At 39.8% G+C, this 20,651-nt stretch overlaps 2 protein-coding genes across 5 annotated transcripts; both read right to left on the minus strand.

The window, feature by feature from the left end:
• Positions 1-4,200: 4,200 nt before the first annotated feature.
• ska2 (spindle and kinetochore associated complex subunit 2) lies at positions 4,201-11,226 on the minus strand. Of its 3 annotated transcripts, none has more exons than XM_074673041.1 (6): positions 11,158-11,226; positions 7,604-7,696; positions 6,779-6,955; positions 6,575-6,649; positions 5,546-5,582; positions 4,201-5,280 (listed from the first exon to the last, which is right to left on the minus strand). In XM_074673041.1, exons 1-6 carry the CDS (start codon positions 11,188-11,190, stop codon positions 5,255-5,257), a joined length of 441 nt encoding a protein of 146 aa, XP_074529142.1. In that variant the 5' UTR covers positions 11,191-11,226; the 3' UTR covers positions 4,201-5,254. The 3 variants fall into 3 exon arrangements, with proteins under 3 accessions (XP_074529142.1, XP_074529140.1, XP_074529141.1); XM_074673039.1 differs by having other exon boundaries at positions 4,201-5,286; XM_074673040.1 differs by having other exon boundaries at positions 4,204-5,283.
• A 2,490-nt stretch (positions 11,227-13,716) lies between these two features.
• tiprl (TIP41, TOR signaling pathway regulator-like (S. cerevisiae)) lies at positions 13,717-19,558 on the minus strand. Of its 2 annotated transcripts, none has more exons than XM_074673037.1 (8): positions 19,444-19,558; positions 17,409-17,536; positions 15,547-15,726; positions 15,252-15,351; positions 15,036-15,167; positions 14,626-14,721; positions 14,429-14,491; positions 13,717-14,187 (listed from the first exon to the last, which is right to left on the minus strand). In XM_074673037.1, the coding sequence occupies exons 2-8, from the start codon at positions 17,531-17,533 to the stop codon at positions 14,059-14,061; spliced, it is 825 nt and encodes a 274-aa protein (XP_074529138.1). In that variant the 5' UTR covers positions 17,534-17,536; positions 19,444-19,558; the 3' UTR covers positions 13,717-14,058. The 2 variants fall into 2 exon arrangements, with proteins under 2 accessions (XP_074529138.1, XP_074529139.1); XM_074673038.1 differs by having other exon boundaries at positions 19,452-19,491.
• Between the last annotated feature and the right edge of the window lie 1,093 nt (positions 19,559-20,651).

Below are 20,651 nucleotides of genomic sequence, written 5' to 3' on the forward strand. Positions count from 1 at the left end.
CCACTTTCATCATGATATCTTTATGACTGTCATCAGCATCATAATCCACAAGTTTTCACCAATTATCATCATCTTCATCTTCATTATCATCCTATCATTTGTTTCTAGGGCTGGGATGAATCTGCTTTTCTCTCATTTTGATTTTTTTACATTTTTGTGATGCAGATTTAATTTAAATTGCAATTCTTTGATATGTCATTTTTTGTCATTTTTAGTTTGTCATGTTAAAAAAAAGTTGAATAATGATGATGATGTTGTCCACAGACTAAATCAGGAGCCATCTTTTCCCCCAAAAAAAGTACATCACATGTGAGTCATATTTTAGGATTTATTCAGGGAATCTGACATCAGGTTATCAGGTAGTCCAAGAAAAACATTTCTCCCCCTGCTGGAATAAAGCAGTAACTTCTTTCCAACCCAGCTTATACAAAAAGAGTACCTCTAGATGTTAGTATCACCAAAGCATTATCATCATCATCTTTATCATCATCATTATTTTTATCGCTACTGTCATCCATGTCTCCATCACTACTTTTCTCACCATCACAATAAGTGTTAATATCATGAACATTGTCATCACCACTGTTATTGAAACTTATTATAATCATCAGTGTGATCATGATAATACCAACATGACCTCTGTAACTCATCTTGATAACAGTAATGAGTTCCTCTCAACAGTCTTGTGTTGTTTATCAGGTGTGGGGGCGTTTGATGCAGAGAAGATTTATGAACACCAGATTGAGTCAAACAACAGTTTACTGGAGGACACTGACAGGTAAGAGACAACACAACATTCCTCCTCCAGCCTTTTTTGCCCTGTTTCCTTATTTGTCAGTGTTGTATCCAGGGCTTGACATTAACATTTTTGCTCACCAGCCACTGTGGCTAGTGGTTTTCCAAAGTTACTAGCCACACAGCATTTTCACTAGCCACAATTTTGTTGTTGGATAATTATGTTTAATATGATGAAAGCAGACAAAAACATGCTAAAGTTTACTTGAACTAAATGCGTCATGAAGACGAAAACAGCAGATAGGCTATAAGTCACACTGGACCATAAGTTTCATTTATTTAGAATGATTTGGTTTGTTTACAGTATTTCCAGAGTGAACTTTTTACATATAACTTTGATAAATGTTTATTAGGAGGTTTAAATATTGTTCCTACAGCTCCTTGTATCTGAGACCAGTTTCTCTTCTCTACGTGCGATCCTCTCCTCTCCTCCTCCCCTGCTCTAGATGAGTGTTGCTGGTGAGATCGGTGCAGTGTGCGTTTAAATGAGCTCCATCTGACAAATGTCCTCACTTTTAAAAAGTTACAGGAGTTTTGGCGCTACTTTGTGACTTAAACCCTGGAATCTGTTTACAGTAGAGAGCCAAAAAGACGTGAGTGAACTTTTAAATCACGTTATCAGGAGCTAAACACCAGGAGCTGTCAGGCTGTCCAAGACGGAGGCTCAAGACAAGCGCATCCAATGAGTAAACACTGTGTGCAGGCAGTGCTTATGGGAGTTGTAGTGCCGTAGTCTCATATTGCAATGGGTTTAGTATTTCAGATGCCGTTTCAGAAAACTACAATTAAGTGACTCATTCCGCCAAAGTGGCTGGTACGAGTGACCGTGTGACCCACCACAGCTGGAATCCACCTGCATTTGGCGGGTTGGCAGGTGTCAATGTAAAGCCCTAGTTGTATCAGTACACTGTGAGAATAATGAGATGATCATCAGTTAAACGTGTTGTCTTTTCTATGATAAATGTTGAATGATGTTCTTGTTGGCACTTTACTGATGTTCCTGTCCACTTAAATTATTTTTTTTAATTCACCCATTCACACCGTATTAGTACACTGATTACAGAGGATGCTCTTCAAGAGTACCATGAGTGTTGAATACTCCCAGTCACACACCTCAGAGTGTGTCACAGGAGCTAACTGGGGTTCAGGAATGACTAATGTGTTCCTCTTCTTCCTGTTTCTCTCTGCTCTGTGTTTTTCAGAGCTAACTCCACCTTGGACAATGTCCTGCAGTTGATCAGTGAGGGGACCGTACAGTCAGTCCACACTCCAGGAGGACACGTCAGAACACTGTGAGGATCAAACACACAGCAGACAGGAAACACTCACAGACCTTTTCTAAATGTGCAGCTCCCCTTCCCAGTGTGTAGAAGACACGTGTGTATCTAATGATGGGCGAAGCATCAGAGACCCACACTACGAGGACAGTGTTTCCTGTTACATCAACACTGTGTGTAAACAAACATCATCACTGCTCTTTGACAGCCATTTTTTTTTCTTTGACAGCCTCTGATCTTTTTATCCATCCTTGTCACCGTTTTGGTTCATCCTGTTAGACATGGATTGCCCACTTGTTGCAGAAAATTTTCCTCAGTAATACCATTAGGCTGTGTTCACACTGTAGTGTGACCTGAATCTGATTTTTTGGTTCATATGTATCTGTTTTGTCTCTGACCATTTGATCAGCACAACTCACATTAAACCTGACATTTTTTTATTAGAGCCACTTGGATTTTCTTTTAAAGGCAACTGCGGTCTGAACAGCCAGGTCTCATTTAATACAACTTTGATTCATACTGGAGCGACACAGGTCACAGCTCTGCACTGCAGGAAAAAAGGGAGGAGGGAGTGTGCTGTCTTCCACACAAACATGGAAGACAACAATGATGGAGTCAGCCAGTGGAGGATAGTAGAGTTTTAAACCTAATTAGTAGCCTGAATGACGTGACTGAGCAGCAACACTCACAGTTAAACAGGGGGAGGCACATGAGTGATGCTGGAGAGGGTGGACAGCAAGGAGGGAAAAGAAACTGAAACTTTAGTACACATTTGTGTTTCTTGTGGAGCAGAATTGGGAAACAGGGGGGGATAGTACAGGCAGCAAAGCAATCCCAAATAAGCAGCTACGCTTTAGAAAACAAGCCCTAAAAACCCAAAGCTATGATCGTTTCCATAAGCACTGCTCTGTGCGTGATCTCATCACTGTGGGTCACCTCAGTGTGAGCTGTTACCATCGCAGTCTGCAGACGGGCCACATTTGAAAGTATAATGTGAATAGCCAGACAATAAATGAGAATTGAGAATCAAAGACTGCAGTGTGCTCTGTGCTCTGACATCCCTTCTGTAACTCTGTGTGCAGGTGTTCTCTGTTCGAGGGACAGACAGGTGATTATGGTGGAAACCCAGCAGGACAGAGACACACTTGAGGGCACCTCTACCCACCTGGTGATGCTTCTTGTACCTGAGAGTTTAAAAACACACACACACAATGGCCACTCATAGTGAGTGAGTGCCAAATTTAGAATCAGACATCATGTATTGTTAATAGGAAAGTTTATACTTTATAAAATGGGTTGTTTGAGGTTGTTGCCGTTAGTGATGACTGATAAAATCTACAGAGGACCCCACTCATCTCGGCCTCTTTGTTGAGAAACTGGGCTTAAAGTGACACTCTGGGATGGAACAAGTTGGGTCCTTTCACAAGCTTTAGGGCAGAAATTACCCCTACAGCAGTGTTTTTGTGCAGCAGAAGCCCAGGGCGCTCGCACCAAACACCCCCTCCCTGCTCGTCTGCCGGTTTCCTCTGCACTCAGACGGGGCCATATTTTACTTGACCAAAAACACAAATAAAGTGTGAATGCCCACCGAAAAAATTTGATATCGGTCTGCATTCACGCTTTATTTAGAGAATTTTCAGCGCGTTACTTTCACACAAAACACCGCTAAATAAGGCTCTAGTTCTCATTGTGTCTCTTCGTCCTGGCAGACTACCTGCGTTTGTTTATATCTGGCACGCCGCACGCGCGGACTTATACACGAAGCGCCGAGTGCCTTGTAGCCAGTTATGGCTCTGCAGCGGAGGTAGCGCCGTTTTGCGACACGATGAGAACTAGAGCCTTATTTAGCTGTGTTTTTGTGTGAAAGTAACGCACAGAAAATTCTCTAAATAAAGCGTGAATGCAGACCGATATCAGAATTTTCAGTGGGAGTCCCTTTATTTGTGTTTTTGGTCAAGTAAAATATGTCCCCTTCTGAGTGCAGAGGAAACCGGCAGAGGAGCAGGGAGGGGGTGTTTGGTGCGAGCGCTCTGGGCTTCTGCTGCACAAAAACACTGCTGTAGGGGTAATTTCTGCCCTAAACCTTGTGATAGGACCCAACTTGTTCCATCCCGGAGTATCACTTTAAATGGAAGCAGGCAGAGACCACTCTATTTGGCGATCTGGACCCACTCGTTTTGTTTCAAAACAGTTCCCCCAAACAATCCAGGTGGGAATTCACACTTTAACAAAGTTAAACTCCATGAGAGTTGGTTGATTTAAGAACACCAGGCTTAACATGAGAACTCTCGGGTGATAATGTAAGATGTTTTCTCTGTGGATGAGTGTCTGAGCTGTTTCGCTGTCTGTTTTTGTGAACGCAGGGCTGAAAGGAGTAGGACGGACTCTACATGATCCAACACATCAGCCAAATGTTCTTGAAGTTTGTTTCAGTGAACTTAACCCACTGATGTTCTTTGAGTTATAATAGACAGTTTAAGACAGTTTTTTAATAATTTAAGTTATGAGACTGAAGCCGAATTAAAACATTGAGTCTCAATGTTTTGTGATCTGTTGAGGTTTTAATTCATTTAAAAAAAATTTTTTTTTGTGAAACTCGGATCCATTTGTGTTTTATGTGTTGGAAGTCTACTTAAAAAGGGAACAAACAGAGCTCTGAGAAAAAGTCTTTATCTCACAATGTACTGGGTGAAAATGTTCAAATAAAACAAATGGTTGAATAAACTGTTTCCGTCTCTTTGTAAGATCACAGGAGTTAAATACAATATAAAGCTTTTCTGGACACATCGCATGAATATTTAGAAAACGTTCTCAGCTGTTACAGAGGTAATAAGCATGAGTCTTTGTTATTAGCAGACAGAAAACATCCATCCCGATCCCTCATCACCATCAACATTTTATCTCTAACACAGTGATGAGTGATAATAGTGATGAAAGTGAGGGCAGATGAAGAAGAAAGTAGAAGACAGGAGGAGGAGAGGAAGAAGGAAAGTATGAAGAAGAAGAGAGGAGGAGTGTTCTGCAGGTTGTTCAAACAGACGCTGACAGTTTGTATCTGGACGTATGAAGCAGGTCTGTTGGACCACCTGCAGTCTGTCTGACTCCCCCTCAGACTCCAGGGGGTGAAGAAGAGTCTGATCCACCTGCAGCTCCACTTCAGAGGTTCAGGGCCGTCATTGTGTTCACCGTCTGCAGGCAGAGGGCGCTGCTGCTGCTGCACACAGAGAACACACAGTCACACAGGTGTATAGCAGCCTCTCTCCTTATTTCAGCTCCAGATTAGTTTAATGGTTCACTCTCCAGGTCTGTTTGTATTCTGCTCCATCAAACTTTAAACTATATAAAAGAGTAATGTTAACATTGTTCTGTGTTCTCAGGATGTTTAACATGTTTTTCAGTGAAGGTTTAAATCAGTCTGAAGTGACCTGAAAGAGCTCAGATCACTCTGAGAGGTTAACAGAGACCAGACTCACGCTGTGTTTGCTGTGTTTCTGACGATGAGGAAGGGATCTGGAAAAAAGTTTAAAAAAATTAATTCATCATGAAATACCAAATTTAACCTGTAGTCATCGTTTAACATGACTCAACATATCCACTGTCAGAAAACACAATACCCCATCAGCCCTGACTGTCTAATCAATTAATGTGCTCTCCTCCAACATAACCTGCTCCTACCTTCTCTCACCTCCTGTTACATAATGTTCTATCACCTTCTATTTGCTCTCACCTGTGGCGTATGTTCTCCCCTAACATTATGTGCTTTTTCCTGTTGGTAATGTGCTTTCCCTGTCAAATAACATGCTCTCACCTGTCATTGATGTGCTCTACCTGTTAAATTACATGTTTTCCCCTGTGACTGATGTGCTCACCCTGTTAAATATTGTGTTTCCGCTTGTGACTGATGTGCTCTCCCTGTTAAACGTTTTCCCCCGTGATTGATGTGCCGTCTGTTAAATGATGTGCTCTCCCCTTTGATTGATGTACTCTCCCTGTTAAGCTACATGTTTTCCCCCGTGATTGATGTGCCCTCTGTTAAATGATGTGCTCTCCCCTTTGATTGATGTGCTCTCCCTATTAAACTACATGTTTTCCCCCGTGATTGATGATCCCTCTGTCAAGTGATGTGCTCTCCCCTTTGATTGATGTGCTCTCCCTGTTAAGCTTCATGTTTTCCCCTTTGATTGATGTGCCCTTTGTTAAATGATGTGCTCTCCCCTTTAATTGGTGTGCTCTTCCTGTTAGGCTACATGTTTTTCCCCGTGAATGATGATCCCTCTGTCAAATGATGTGCTCTCCCCTTTGACTGATGTGCTCTCCTTATTAAACTACATGTTTTTCCCCATTATTGATATGCCTCCTTTGAAATGATGTTGTCCTATTTGATTGATGTGCCCTCTGTTAAATGATGTGCTCTCCCCTTTGATTGATGTGCTCTTGCGATGAAATAATGTGTTTTCATCTATGACTGATGTGCTCTCCCTGTTTCATAACTGTGCTCTTACCTGTGATGTGCTCTCTTTTAAAAAAGACTCCAGGAGTTTTGCCGCCTCCTTCTCCTCCTCTGTCAGCGGCTCTGCCTGCAACACGTGAAAAATCTCACATTGTGTCTCTGCTTCCTTGTTATAAAGTAAACATGTCCCACAATGCATCAGATGAATCATGTGTTGTTGAGTTTTTTTTCCTGTGGTATCTCAGTGTTTGTCTACCTGCAGGCCCTGGTTCTGCTGCAGGTTCTGGATGACGTGGCTCACCGAGCTCAGACTGGATCTGAGGTTCTTCATGGACTCACTGTGAGCAGCAGAGATCTCCTTCAGCTGGGAGCAGAGCTCAGAGTGTTTGGACCTGATGGACTTCAGGTTCTCCAGCATCACAGCAGGGTTCTCCTGTTGGAGCAGACACACAGACAGAGAGGAGCTAACACATCATCCACTTCAAAGTTTAAATGGTCAAAATCCAGATCTGAACCTGGATGATTTATAGGGCTGGACAATTAATCGGATTTTAATCGTGATTTCAACTTTGCCATCTGACAATCATAAAAACAGTATAATCGAAGAAAAACAATTAATATGCCACACAGTGTAGATGTATGCAAGTTCCTGTGCTTCATAGCTCTTCTGTGTTCCATGTGCAGCCACAGCGAGTGTGTGTGACTTGTGTATCAATATTACTGTATGTGCCACTTGCTGGTTCTTTAAAGTTGTGTTTAAATCAGTACTGAAGTTTTTGAATAAATGAATAATCGTGCATATTAATTGTGATTTCAATATCACTTAATATAATCGGGATTCTTATTGTTAACATAATCGCCCAGCCCTAATGATTTACATGCTGATCTCACATTATTCTAGCTAGTCCCCTTTTTTCAGTGGTGTGTGTGTGTGTGTGTGTTTGTGTGTGTGTGTGTGTGTGTGTGTGTGTGTGTGTGTGTGTGTGTGTGTGTGTGTGTGTGTGTGTGTGTGTGTGTGTGTGTGTGTTTGTGTGTGTGTGTGTGAGACAGAGAGAGAGAGAGTCTTGTGTCTGATTCGTACCTCTGCCGTGGAGACGCCCTCTGCTGGTCTGTTGATGAAGTCCAACTTTAGACGCTTCTCGATGTACTCCAGGTCTGCCTCTGACTTCACAAACTGAACACGCACACAAACACACACATTATATGCTGAGGGTGGGAAAACCTGCCAATCCCTCCAAGTCAGACATGGATCAGTTACCTGTTCCCATCTGACTGAGAGGACTTGGTGAAGTCAGAGTGAGTAGAAGTGATCATTCAGTGAAGAGCACAATAATCTGATATCTCTAGAAACCACGACAAACATTAAGTGTCCCTAAACACCCCTACTACTATTTTTTTTTTAAATCCACTCATGCACCTGCCCCTTAGAGGGCAGGGTCAGTACACCTGATGAGTACGTGGGAGGGCCTTTTAAACAGGTAAGAAGAGCAGTGTACGATTCACGTATTGTGAGATGTCACCTTTACTGTTAAAAAACAAACTTGAATTACTTGAATTAAAGGCTTCTAAAGGCTTCTGTAGTTAGCTAGTTACGCCTTGCTGTCAAGGTTGCTAAGGTTGCTATACGATCCACAGAGTCTATTATTACTTTTAAGAGATATCTGAAAACTCATCTGTTCAGGGAACACTTAAGCACTTAAGATGACCCTTCTCCTCTTTATCCTCAGATGTAGAATGAGTCAGAAGGTCTAAGACCCAGTTCTTAATGAATTTTCAGCACTTATTACTGAAGGTTCAAGTATATTGTTGCAGCAATTGAGTGTGGTTAGTTGGCTAGATTAATCTACATTATTAAAAATGAAATGTCCTGCACTTAATGGCAGCACCTGCAGCCGAATAACTTAGAGCACTTTGTCGCACCAACTAGGTTTTACTTCCGTCTAAATTCTTGCATATGTTGTATGTTTTTTTGGACAAAAGCATCTGCTAAGTAAAAAACAAAACTCTTGAAATCCTTAACCAGGCTGTCTCATTTTGGTCTGAGCAGACAGTAAAGACTGTTATTACATGTTCTGTATCAGGTCAGCTTCACTCTGTTAGCAGGCCGCAAACACACAGCACAACCTCTCCTAATCAGTGCTGGTTTGTTTCCTGAGTGTGTCACATGGTCATGTGACTGTGATGTAGCACTTGTATGAGTACAGAGGCAAGAGTGTAGTCGCAGATGGTCTGACAGCTGCAGTGTGTGAGTGTGTGTGTGCTGCTGTCAGATGCTTTGACAATACTATTGCACTGCTCGCTGTCTCATACAGTAGTGCAAAGATGTCAGAGCAGCTGCCAACAGCTGAGAGTGCGCTGAGACACATCAGTCAGAGTTTTACTACGGCAGCAGACGAAATGACAACATGACCAAAACACAAATAAACAATTCAGCTGAGAGAGCGCCGTGACTCATCCAACTGTCACTGTACACCAACAACAACAACACATCAGCAACAAAAACATCACCGATCTTTGTGTGACTCTCTGTAGGACACATGAAATATTAATCTGAGCCTGTCAGTGAAACCTAACATCAGTCACATTCCAGTCCAAAAACGTTTCTTCTGGTAGTCTGACATCTTATGATATATCTAACAAAGTGCGTACCACTACACCAGAGTGTAGTGGTGAGAACCAATGATTTGTTTTTTACCCAGACATTTTTTGACTGAACTTATCAAAGCACCTCACAGTCCACAAACTTTCTGTAGTGAGGACACTACACAACCAGGAAAACATAACGACAGCCAAGATGGACAGACAGGACGCGCTTACAGATTGTCTAAAAAAAAGGAAGGACAGAAGCACAAGAAAACAATACTAGGGCTGCAGCTATAGAATATTTTAGTATTTGAGTATTCTACTGAAAATCCCATTGATTAATCGAGTAATCTGGTAAAATACATTTTTGTTTAGTTAAAGAGCAGTTATTTTTTGGGTCTGAAAACTCTCTTAATATGGCCTCAGCTCTATTTAAAATACCACTCTTTGATCTTTTTGAAAATTATACGATTCCTCGAGGCAGCAAAAATTACTCGAGTATTTTTTGTAATCGAGTACCTCGAATCATTGGAAGAACTGTTTCAGCTCTAAACAATACCCAACCTAGGACCACATAAACACCCCTGTTACACATACATCAAGACAGTGACAGGATCACACAAAAGACTACATTGACCCTGAAAGGAAGAACATCATTTATGACATTCAGCACCTTGCCTACAATTAAACATACAACAGTAGGGATGGGTACCTTTCACATTTCAAACGATACCGTGCCAATGTCCGGTACCTGGCAATCGGTATCGGTACCCAACGGTACCAATTTTGGGTACTTTTTTTTTGCATTTATGTGGTCAAAAATACAAATTTGTTTAATTGTTCCAATTTAACATATTGATTCTGCAATATATAACCTTGCTGTGTGCTGTGTTCATGTCCAGCATGGAAAACCACCCACTCTTCCACTCCCTCACAGTCACAAGGATGTAATTAGATACCTAAACATGGTACCTTTTGATTTTACGCGAAGTGGTACCTGGTACTTTTGACTGAATTCAGTTGGTACCTATAAAAGTACCTAATTTGGTACCCATCCCTATACATCGGTGACACAGGGAAAATGTTTGGAAGACAAAAAAAAAAAACATCTGAAGCACAAATATGTCCAAGTAAGCCAAAAAAAGGGAAAACTTAAAATCAGCCATCCCAGACCACTCCAAGAGGGAAAATAGTCACATCACAGCTTCTGAGGTCACTCCCTAAGAGAATAACAGATACCAGTGCTGGATCAGGGAGGACCAGGAGATCAGGAGCTTCAGCGGACAGTAAACCAGGATGAGGGGACCTACATACTGTCATACACCTGGGACGCTGTCGTCCTGTAGCTTCAAGTAGGACGACCGGACAGCTATAAATCAGCTGACACACAAGTCACAACAACACCACGTGACTCCTCTGGGGAACGTTGAAGTCAAAACATGTCAAGGTAAAAAATACATCATACTGGTCGAGTTACAAGAACTTTTTTTTTTTAACTCTATCACTCACAACCTGTTTAACTGCTGCAAAAACAAACAGTAAAAAAAACCTTTTAAAAATAAATTAAAATACGAATAAAAAAGGTAACTTACATTTCTATCCAAACACATCTGCTGTGATAAATTGCGGGACAGTATTACCTCAATGCCAGCATTATTATGTAGTGTGAATTAATACTAATGAGTTAAAGTGATTTATTTTCATAAAACTGTATGTGACATGAACCGTGCGGTGATGCAGTGTCTGTGATGGTGTATGGTGTTATAACACTGTATATCAGATAACTGAGCTGTGTTTAATGTATGATGTAAATAAACTAAGTGTTTACTCCAGTTTATTGTTAGTGTGAAAACAGTCATCTGTAGCGTTAGCCTGGCCTTTAGTATACTGTCTGTTTATGAGCACAGAGCCGCTCCCTCTGGGTAGTCAGCTCGTTTTTAGAACAGATCAATAATCTGTGAGTGGATGGAAGTCTCTGTGATTGATGAAATATGTTCCAATCAGTTTCAGAGCGATGAAAACATAAATAAAAGAGTTAAAGTGTGAGCTCACCATTGCTTCCAGCCGTTCCACTGTGCTCTCCATGTTGAACTGTTGTCAGCCCGAAGCGCGCTCTCTGATTGGTCCGCTGTGAGGAGGGAAGAGCGTTGATTGGTCTTCTGGGAGGAGCGGAGAGAGGTGATTGGCTAGCTGTGTAAGAAGAAACGCTCCGTGTGGGCGCCATATTGGAGCCAATCACTTTTTATATGATGAAGAAAACTTTATCAAGGCAGAGCTATGAACAGCCGTTCAGATCAAGGACTGTCAAGGTTCAGAAAGAGTTTGACGAAGAGTGTTCAAAAAAATTAAACTAATGCCGCTCGGCTCCATAGTGTCCATTGAACGCATTCCTTATACTCCATGGATATATTATGTAACTGCTCTGTACTTCATGATGGAGTGGAGGCAGCACCAGGGACGAAGCCAGGGTTTTGATTTTGGGTGGGCCAAACCAATTTTAGGTGGGCCTTAAATTACAAAAGTTAGCAAATGACCATTAATATTTAGATATAGCTATTGTACTGTTAATATGTATATTTTAAAGCAGATTTGGTTGCTTTGATCCTTTAATATTTGATGAAATTTTAGTAGATCAGACGGCAATGGCTCTTAATGGTATTGGCCAAAGAGTAGTGCTCTAACGCAACTAAGGGCTGCGCCGCCTCAATTTTTCTGTAATGTAGACTGTAAGAGCAGCAACATGAACCACAGTTCAATGAAAGACAAAAATCTTCAGTTCTCTCCAAAATCCTTCTCTCGTCCCACTGCAGTAACATGGGGCTGAATGAGTCATAACTGTTTTTTTACTAACAGGCTAAAAGATTGCCAAACTTGGCTTGTTATACAGGGTATAATAAACTGAGCACGGGATGACAAGATTTTATACCATTCCTCTTAACAAACAATTACTCTTTTTTTTTTTTTTTTTTTTTTTTTTTTTTTTTAATTTCGAAGAAAATTTAAGGTGGGCCTGGGACCGTTGGTACCACCCCTGGGCAGCATCCAGCCTTCAACAAAATGTGTTAAAATATGTATAACTTAGAAATCTGTTTAATCTGGTAATCTCAATCAGCTCCTCCTATATCACCTTGGTAGTGAAACGTGACCCCTTTGACTGCAAAGGAAGGCTGTTTCTCAGCACCCTGTGCTTCCAGCTCAATGATCAGTGGAGGTCAGATTCTAGCAGGTCAGAAAAAAAAATATTATTTTTATTATTTAAGGTAACTTAATATAGAGGGAATTGCCCTCTATTAAATTGAATAATTTTTTTAAAAGTCTAAATTACAAGATAAAAAGTCAAAGTTTTGGGAAAAAGTTGAATTTATGAGATACTAAACTAAGATTAAATGATTCTCTCATCGTTCAGTTAACTGTCTTATATTTTTACCATTTTAATCTGATGATTTTGATTTTTATCGCATTATTATTTTAATTTAGTACCTTTGACGTTTAACATTTAATCTCATTATTTCAACTTTTTATCCAACTTTTGACTTCATATCTTTTAATCAATTATTGTATCTCATTGTTGTTGTTGTTTTGTTTGTTTGTTTTTTAGACTTGACAGTCCCTAATTTTGTTTCAGTATTTCATAATTTTTCCTTTTTAATTCATAATTTTGATTTTTATTAGATTATTCCAAATGAGTTTTATCCAATTTGTAGAAGCCATGAATGAATTTTTAATTTATTTTCATATTTCAGGGTTTGGATATTGTATTGATTGTGGTGCTAATTTGTTGTTTAGGATGTCGCTTAAGTTTGGGAATATGTTGATTGGTTAATGTTGATTATGCTTTTGTTTGGAGTGGATGAGAGGAGGGGGGATCCTGGGTCACCACACTTTTTTTGTCGATCTCTGTTTTCTTTTCTTTTAATTTGAACATTTTATCTCATTACTTCAATTTTTTAAATTTTGTTTCTCACAATTTCATAAGTTCGACTTGGTCCCCTGTAAGTTTGACTTTACTTTTTGTTGAGGGCATGCCTCCCATTTCTTTTCTTTTTTTTATTACTGTCATCAAAACAGTCCTTTTGTTCACCCAGTGGAAACAGGCTTCCATACTAAGCAGAGCTGGAGTTTATAATATTATGTTTTTTTTAACTGTTACAGTTTTTGATTTACAGAAGCTACAACTGGGGTGGTGTTAAAACTGATCAGAAGTTAAGAACATAAAATAACGGTTATGACAGATTTTTTTCAAATGGTCTGAACTTTGTGGCCTGACCATCATGTTTGATTTATTAGTTTTAACTGGAATCAGAGAGTTTAGTTTCTTTTGACGCAATGTCTCTGAGACACCGCTGTAATGAACATCTGAAATTAGAAGATGGAAACAAGCAAAATGAAAATGACAAATGAACCTAAACAACTTTTTTCACAGGTTCTCAGTCCACAGTAGGGATCTTTGATTTGTTTATGACTGCTGGTTTTTACTGTCAGAGGGAAATGATTGTTTACATCATGAACTTTGTTTTGACAGTGAATCTTTTGTTCACTGTGGATTATTTGGTCATGTCAGACTGAATAAAATAAAACTTGTGAAGCGTCAGAACTTTACACAAACTGGATTTATTTGGCTGTATTCATTATGCTTTCACAGACTCTGAAGCAGTTTGACTTACTGTAGAAAATACAGGAGATGTATTTACAAACACACCGATGACTGACTTCACATATTAACAGCAACATCTTTTTTTACAAACATGTTATCAATAAACTAATAATACAAACACGGGAGCTTTCCTACACAGCTCTATGTCAGAGAGGGAAATGTTTATTCAAAGTGTTGAAAGAGTTAAACTGGGCCAAAGTTCAATGATGTTACGAATTCACTACTAAAACACACTGCGCTGTACACACGTGTGTTTCTGTTTGAGTGTGTGTTTCTCTATCATGCAGTTCTTCGTCAGCTCACGGCAGCTCTTCATCATCAGCAGCAGAGGGAGGAAGAGGAAGCTCCAGACGCTCGCACTCTGTCAGCTTTAAGGTCAGATGCTGAGCGATCTCATTGGGATCGGTAAACAACGCAGGAGGAACGCTCTGTGGGAGGGAGGGGCAGCTGTATTACCATGACAACGAGACAAACAGGAAATCACAGGAGGCTTAAGAGTTAAACTGTTAGAGCCAATGACAAGGAATATCATCATGTTAGCCTGAATACTCTGCCCAGGCTTTTTAAAACCAGGAGGTAAACAAAGGGTTAATGAACCTCATGTCTCAGAGCCATGAGCACACCTGTACAGGTAGTCTGACATTAACAGTGTGTGTAATGTGAGCTCACCTTCAGCTCTGTGACCTTACTCTCTCTCGTGCTGAACTCTCTCAGCATGTAGTTCTTTCCAGCCTGAAAACACATACACACACTCTTCATCCATTATCACAGCCAGTCTGTGTTGTTATAAACATCACACTGTGTGTTGAAATGAACATTAGACTGGAATGGTGCTGCTCTAAGAGCCTGTGTGTCTGCAGACTGACCTCATGGTAAAGCCGAGTGTCGTTGATTCTGATCAGAACTCCGTCCACTCGTAAGAAGAAACGCTGCAGCAGGAAGAAGCTGGTGGGCATCACCCTCTGGATACACACACACACACACACACATATGTACATATCAGTAAGAGTACGGACACATGAAGGATCAAACTTTGTAGGTGTTCATTAACACAACAACAATTCCTTTACAGCACACTCTGCAGAGCTCATTGCTTGGTGACAGCCCTTTATCAGGCTACAGGTCAAAGTTAAATTTGCCCAAAGGATCAACAACAGTCTCTGGAAAAAAAATAAATAAAATAATAGTATATATATATATATATATATATATATATATATATATATATATATATATATATATATATATATATAGACTTGGGCTGACAATCACTTACGATCTTCACGCTGATCATGGACACTCCGTGGTCATGTAACTCGTCTTCAAACAGAAGAACCTCGTCGAAGAACATGATCTGTTCCCGAGCCTTCAACTTCTCCAGGTCGATCCGCTCCGACGTCTTTACCACCTGAAGAGGAAGAAGAGATGCGCAGGAACATTAACCCTGTGTGTACTGGAGTGTGTGAAGCTCCTGAGCAGTGAAGAGACCCACCTCTATCTGAGGACCGTCTCCCAGCAGAGTGCCTCTGTAGTCCGTGGTGTAGGTCCAGTCATAGGGGCGCACCACCTCTTTGGAGTGCTCTGAGTCCGCTCTGCAGACGCGAAACCACACATACATGAGTCATACAGTGTGTGAGTGTGTGTGTGTGTGTGTGTGTGTAGTTCTCAGTCTGATTGGTTGTTCAGATAGTTAGCTATAGACTGAATGCTAACTCTGAATTCCTGCTGCAAACAGGAACTAAAGTAAAGCTCCTCCTGCGATCACTCAGTGAGGGGGCGTGTCCTACCTGCTCTCCTGCCACTCCTGAGCACACGCCACTTTTACGGCGTCCTCCATGTTGTTGACTCTCTTTAGGGCGTCGATGGCGTTGAACTCGATGCCGTAACCGTCTACGTGCTGAATTCTAAGGACATTATCTCCAAACAGCATCTCAGGCAGCGAGGGCATATTCATCTCTTCTGCTAACCTGCAGCACAAACAGACATCAACATTAACCAATCACAGTCCATCATGTTCACTGCTTCAGCCATGATGTTTGACTCATCACTGGTGACTGCTGAGGCTCTTTAACATTCACTGATAACATCCCAATCTTCTTTCATTCCTTGCAGGCACAGGACCAGGATTTTGCAGCAGCAATGCCCAAGTTTGGGGTGGTGTTCTACTTGAAGTTGCTTTTCAAACAGAAATCAAAAGTAGACCTGAGAAGTTTGTTGAACAGTCAAATTAAAAAAGTTCTTGAGTTCTGCCACTGACATCCATAGACATCAATTTGATTATCATTTATTGTTTAAAAAGGATTCACTAAGCTGCCACCAAGGTGAGAAGCTAAACTTACACTGGTCCACACAGAAAAACTGTGGAAATTGGGCAGCCAAGAATCAAACCTGCAGGCTGGAAAAACCAGACACTGTGGCGTTCCACGTGCCCGGCCCTCTGGTGGCAGGTCGATGACAGCCGTTGACTGTGAATGATGTCTATAGACATCAAGTATGTTTTTTTCAACGAGCTAATGGAGACAATTGTAAAAGGTCGAAGTGCGTTCAAAACCACAAATTTACTGATAATGCAAGCACAAGACCAGCAACTCCTTTATTCCAAGAAGTGAAATTCCTGTTTTCATTTATTTATTTATTTATATATTTATTATTGATTGATTTATTTGACAGGGACCATGTACAACTACATTAATCTTTCAATAGAAAAGATGCTTTGTACCAGATTTAGCAAATGCTAATTTCCATCTGCAGTCCCTGGGCAGGTTCACAACATCACAATGCAATTACATAACTGTTTATGTTAAAAACTATTACAAAACACAATACATTAGCTCATTTAAAATTAATATACATTGGTGTCAAATCCTGTATACAAAATCAACCGGACTGATGCTGACACAGTTGGTTATCAAGAATATATTTCTTTAGATTTCTAGAAAAAATGTTTAAATCTGCAGAACATTTCAGACTGTCTGGGAGCTGATTCCATTGTTTAATGGTTTTGAATGAAAAAGCTGTGTGAGCAAAGGCAGAGGATCTTTTTAGGACTGCACAGTTTCTGTGAACTGTCGAGCGAGATTTTCCGGTTGGTTGCTCAGAGTAAAGTTGAACAATTTTTTTTATAATAGAGTTGGAGCAATGTTATTGACAATTTTAAAGATATTTCTTAAGTTTGTAAATAAAATTAAATTGTCAAAACTTAATATTTTATACCTACTGAGAATATATGTTAACCCCAAAATAGCGGTGCCGGTGACCAGCAACCCCCTGCGGTGAGAACACACCACTAGGCCAATCCAAAAACCAGTGACACAAACAAACAAACAAAAAACGCTTAAGATAAGTAATTTGGTTGACTGGTAGAATATCAGACATGTTGCTTTGTTTTCTAAATGAACCTAACGCCACTGGTTGTGTTGTTGTTCTGGTTAAGTCGCCTCATGATCTTAAACAACTGTTGAAAACAGATCACACATTTTGTTTTTCATGGTTTTGTATTGAATGTAATCTTTGTTTTTGTTAATTTTGGAACAATAATTAATGGAACGCAATGGGTGTATTGGGACCCTTAGGCACCCCTGGTCTACCATGTTGAAAGTGGTCCCCATGTAAAATCGATGTCTATTGCCAGAATGTCAGACCCTCTCACCGCTCAATGTCTTTGGACTTCATGATGTGGTTCCTGGCTGCCGTCACTTTCCAGGGCCCAAAGGTGAAGTCCTGCTTACTGCTCTTAAAGCCGTGAGACATCATGGCGGACAGAGAGTCCAACATCAGCTGCAGCACAGGGCAAAGAGAAGATAGATCATTAGAGCACACACACACACACACACACACACACACACACACAGAATGAAACCATGCAGCTGTTTGATGATGCTCTGATTATTATGTTCAGGTATTATTTACAGGTACCTGGATTATGTTTAGAGCTGCACGATTTGGGGAAAAGGTGCGATTTGCGATTAGGTGGAAAATATTGCGATTGCGATTGTGCTTGCGATTTAATAAAAAAGGTTGTGTCATGATGAGTCTACAGATTTGCTTGGTTATCATGGAGAAAAATCTGAATTGCATGTGTTGACATTGCGATTGCGATAATCGTGCAGCCCTAATTATGTTATAACTCTACTTCATCCAGATCTAACTGAAGTTACTGAAGATTATAATCTATAAACACAGTAGTTAATGTGGATTATAATCTATATCTAGTACATCTGGATTTATATCTTACTCACACCATTCTAAATTAAATTTAAATCGTAGCGCATGAGCAAACCTCGACAAACAAAAGTAATAATAATGATCAAAGTCTTATCATAATTAATCTGATTTTTAATCATAATTGTAAATCTGGGTTGCAAATTTAATGCATCTAATCTGTGTTACTAACAAACCCCAATAAATAAGTATTACAAGCCACCCATATTTAATCCAGAATACAGTCATTTTCAATTAATATACTGTAGATTCTTGCTGTAGTACATCTCGAAGTAATCTTATTGGACTTAATCTGGGTTCTAATCTTGTTGGAGCTAATCTGAAAATGCAGTCAAATTACTGTAAATCTAGATTATGATTTTACAAGTGTTAATATTGATTTTAATCCAGCTGTGGTTATCCTTTATCTTTGTGTAACCGTAATAAATCTGGGTTGTAGTCCAATTTGAGTTCATCTGTTGATAGACCACTATTGGTTAATCCAGGAAATAATTTAAAAAAAATGTATTTATCTAACTGTTGTTGATTCGGGCAATGATCAAAGTTAAGTTAATCTGGGTCAAATGTAACAGTAATCTCTGGATAATATACAGAGAATGTGGATCACAATTTGACTGAAGTTAACCTGGATTTTAATCAGACTTAACTGTGAATAATGTAGATTTAAATCTGTTTAACCAGAGTGTAGCATGGATACAAATGTCATGTTAAGATCTAACCTCGATTTAAGTCCATGACCATACACCAACCACAGTTTGTCTGAAATAAAATCCATCTGTAAATAATCTGGATTATCTAACTGTAGTTAATCCAGATTATAATTCACTAATGTCAGTCCTCTCTCTCCACCTCTACAGAATGGAACAGAGACGATCAGAGATGACAGGGGATGCAGCAAAGACACACCTCCTCCTGTGCTGTTTGCAGCAGTTCAAATATACAACAATAATGATGCTTCTAAATTTCAATTTGCATACAACTATAATTATAATAACAATCGTGTTCATGCGTTTACTGTGTTGATTAATTCCCCTCAGATGAAACAATGACAGATTAGAAATTAAAAACAAACAAAGTGAAGAGAAACTGAGAGCTGGAGATGATCTAAACTCTGCATGTAGGATATTACACTTGACCATAACAGGTGACAGATAGTAACGATGTTATCACACTCGGTGATGGTTCTCACACTGCCAGATCCTCACACATACACACACTACACACATACATTTATAGTGACGTGTTCACATTAAAAGTGTGTATTTGTTTCGCACAGTGGTAAGGACAGAGTGTGTTTTTTAATAATGAACTGAATAAGGCTCCTTGTTTCTGTCACATTATTCTCACGCTGTTGTCTGACTCTGTGTGTGTGTGTGTGTGTGTCTACGGGTGTGTGTCTCAGTATTAGGCATTAAACACACTCTTTAATCAGTCTCTGCTCATGTTCAGTAAAGTTTAATCACCTGTTTACCTTTGTGAAGATGATGTTTTGGTTGTTTAACTGCTGTCCGTCATGAAAGCTGCTCAGTCCGTCCTTTAAATCTGTTCGGGTGTGTGCACTCCACTCCAACAGCGGTTCCGCTTCCGCTTCTTCTTCGTCTATGTGTGTTTTGCCAGCTCGGTTTGTGGCCAGTTCGCCCCCTGCAGGTGCTCAGGGGCTGCGAAAACTAAAAAACCCTTTTTACTCACTTTTTTTTGTCCATCTGCTTTGATACATATTGTTTTTAGGTGCCCCTTATTTGTTGTTTCACAATACTAAGGGTTTGTTTTGTTCGTTTTTTTCCTTGTATGAATCCCCCTTTTTGTTCTTCGCACTGTAACTGATTGCATTTGGTTAGCTGAAGTTTTTATTTCTGTAAAATTTTCAATAGAGTTAAGTTAAAAAATGGGGAGGAAAAATTGTCAAAAATTTAGTTAGTTAGTTAGTTTATTTTTCCGGTCATTGCACAGTCAAATACACTTATTTATATATACATATATCTAAACATATCTAAATATATATATACATAAATATATACATGTAGATCCACCCACACATACACATATTCACACAAACAGGACTTGACATTAACTTTTTTGCTCACCAGCCACTGTGGCTAGTGGTATCCCAGAGTTACTAGCCACTCAGTATTTTCACAGGCCACAATTTGTTGTTGGATAATTATGTTCAATATGATTAAAGCCGATGATGACATGCTAAAGTTTACTTTAAAAAGATTTACAACCTCTTTAAATGTAAATGACCCCTATGCACACTCAAAACAAGACTACATCAATGTTAAAATCCACAGGTCCTTAATCAGGTATTCAGCTCTGATAAAGTTGTGTGTAACATTGTGCTCCTTTCATATGAAAATATGCAGTCTATTAAGACATAGTAATTAAAATAGTAGTTTGTTGTTACTTATAATAAAATGATAAAGGGGGTTAATTGAACTGATAAAAACTCAGCAAGAGACACTGTCTGCTTAAATATTTATCAATGATTGTAATCAGAAAATCTTTTTTTTTTCATGTGAATGGCAACGAAGAGAGGTAAATTAAATTTCCTCAGAGCTTTCATCATCAGTCATCTTTTTGCTTGTCTCTCTGCTCCATGTTTGAGATAAAATTCAACCCGCCAAAGTGGCTAGTGGGAGCGGCGGTGTTACCAGCCACTGCCGAAATCCAC

The sequence above is a fragment of the Halichoeres trimaculatus genome, unplaced genomic scaffold (genome assembly GCF_033239565.1).
Source record: "Halichoeres trimaculatus isolate MK-OKI-2021-1 unplaced genomic scaffold, fHalTri1.1 fHalTri1_scaffold_6, whole genome shotgun sequence".
NCBI lineage: Eukaryota > Metazoa > Chordata > Actinopteri > Labriformes > Labridae > Halichoeres > Halichoeres trimaculatus.

Excerpts from the sequence above, each read along its gene's own strand:
- ska2 (XM_074673039.1), bottom strand. The coding sequence starts at position 11,190 with ATGGAGAGCACAGTGGAACGGCTGGAAGCAATG. Across the intron at positions 7,697-11,157 it reads TGGAACGGCTGGAAGCAATG|TTTGTGAAGTCAGAGGCAGA; the intron begins GTGAGCTCACAC and ends GTGCGTGTTCAG. Across the intron at positions 5,287-5,545 it reads AGAAACACAGCAAACACAGC|CAGCAGCAGCGCCCTCTGCC; the intron begins GTGAGTCTGGTC and ends CTCTGTGTGCAG.
- tiprl (XM_074673037.1), bottom strand. The coding sequence starts at position 17,533 with ATGTTGGACTCTCTGTCCGCCATGATGTCTCACGGCTTTAAGAGCAGT. Across the intron at positions 15,352-15,546 it reads CAGGAGTGGCAGGAGAGCAG|AGCGGACTCAGAGCACTCCA; the intron begins GTAGGACACGCC and ends TCGCGTCTGCAG. Across the intron at positions 15,168-15,251 it reads GAGACGGTCCTCAGATAGAG|GTGGTAAAGACGTCGGAGCG; the intron begins GTGGGTCTCTTC and ends CTTCCTCTTCAG.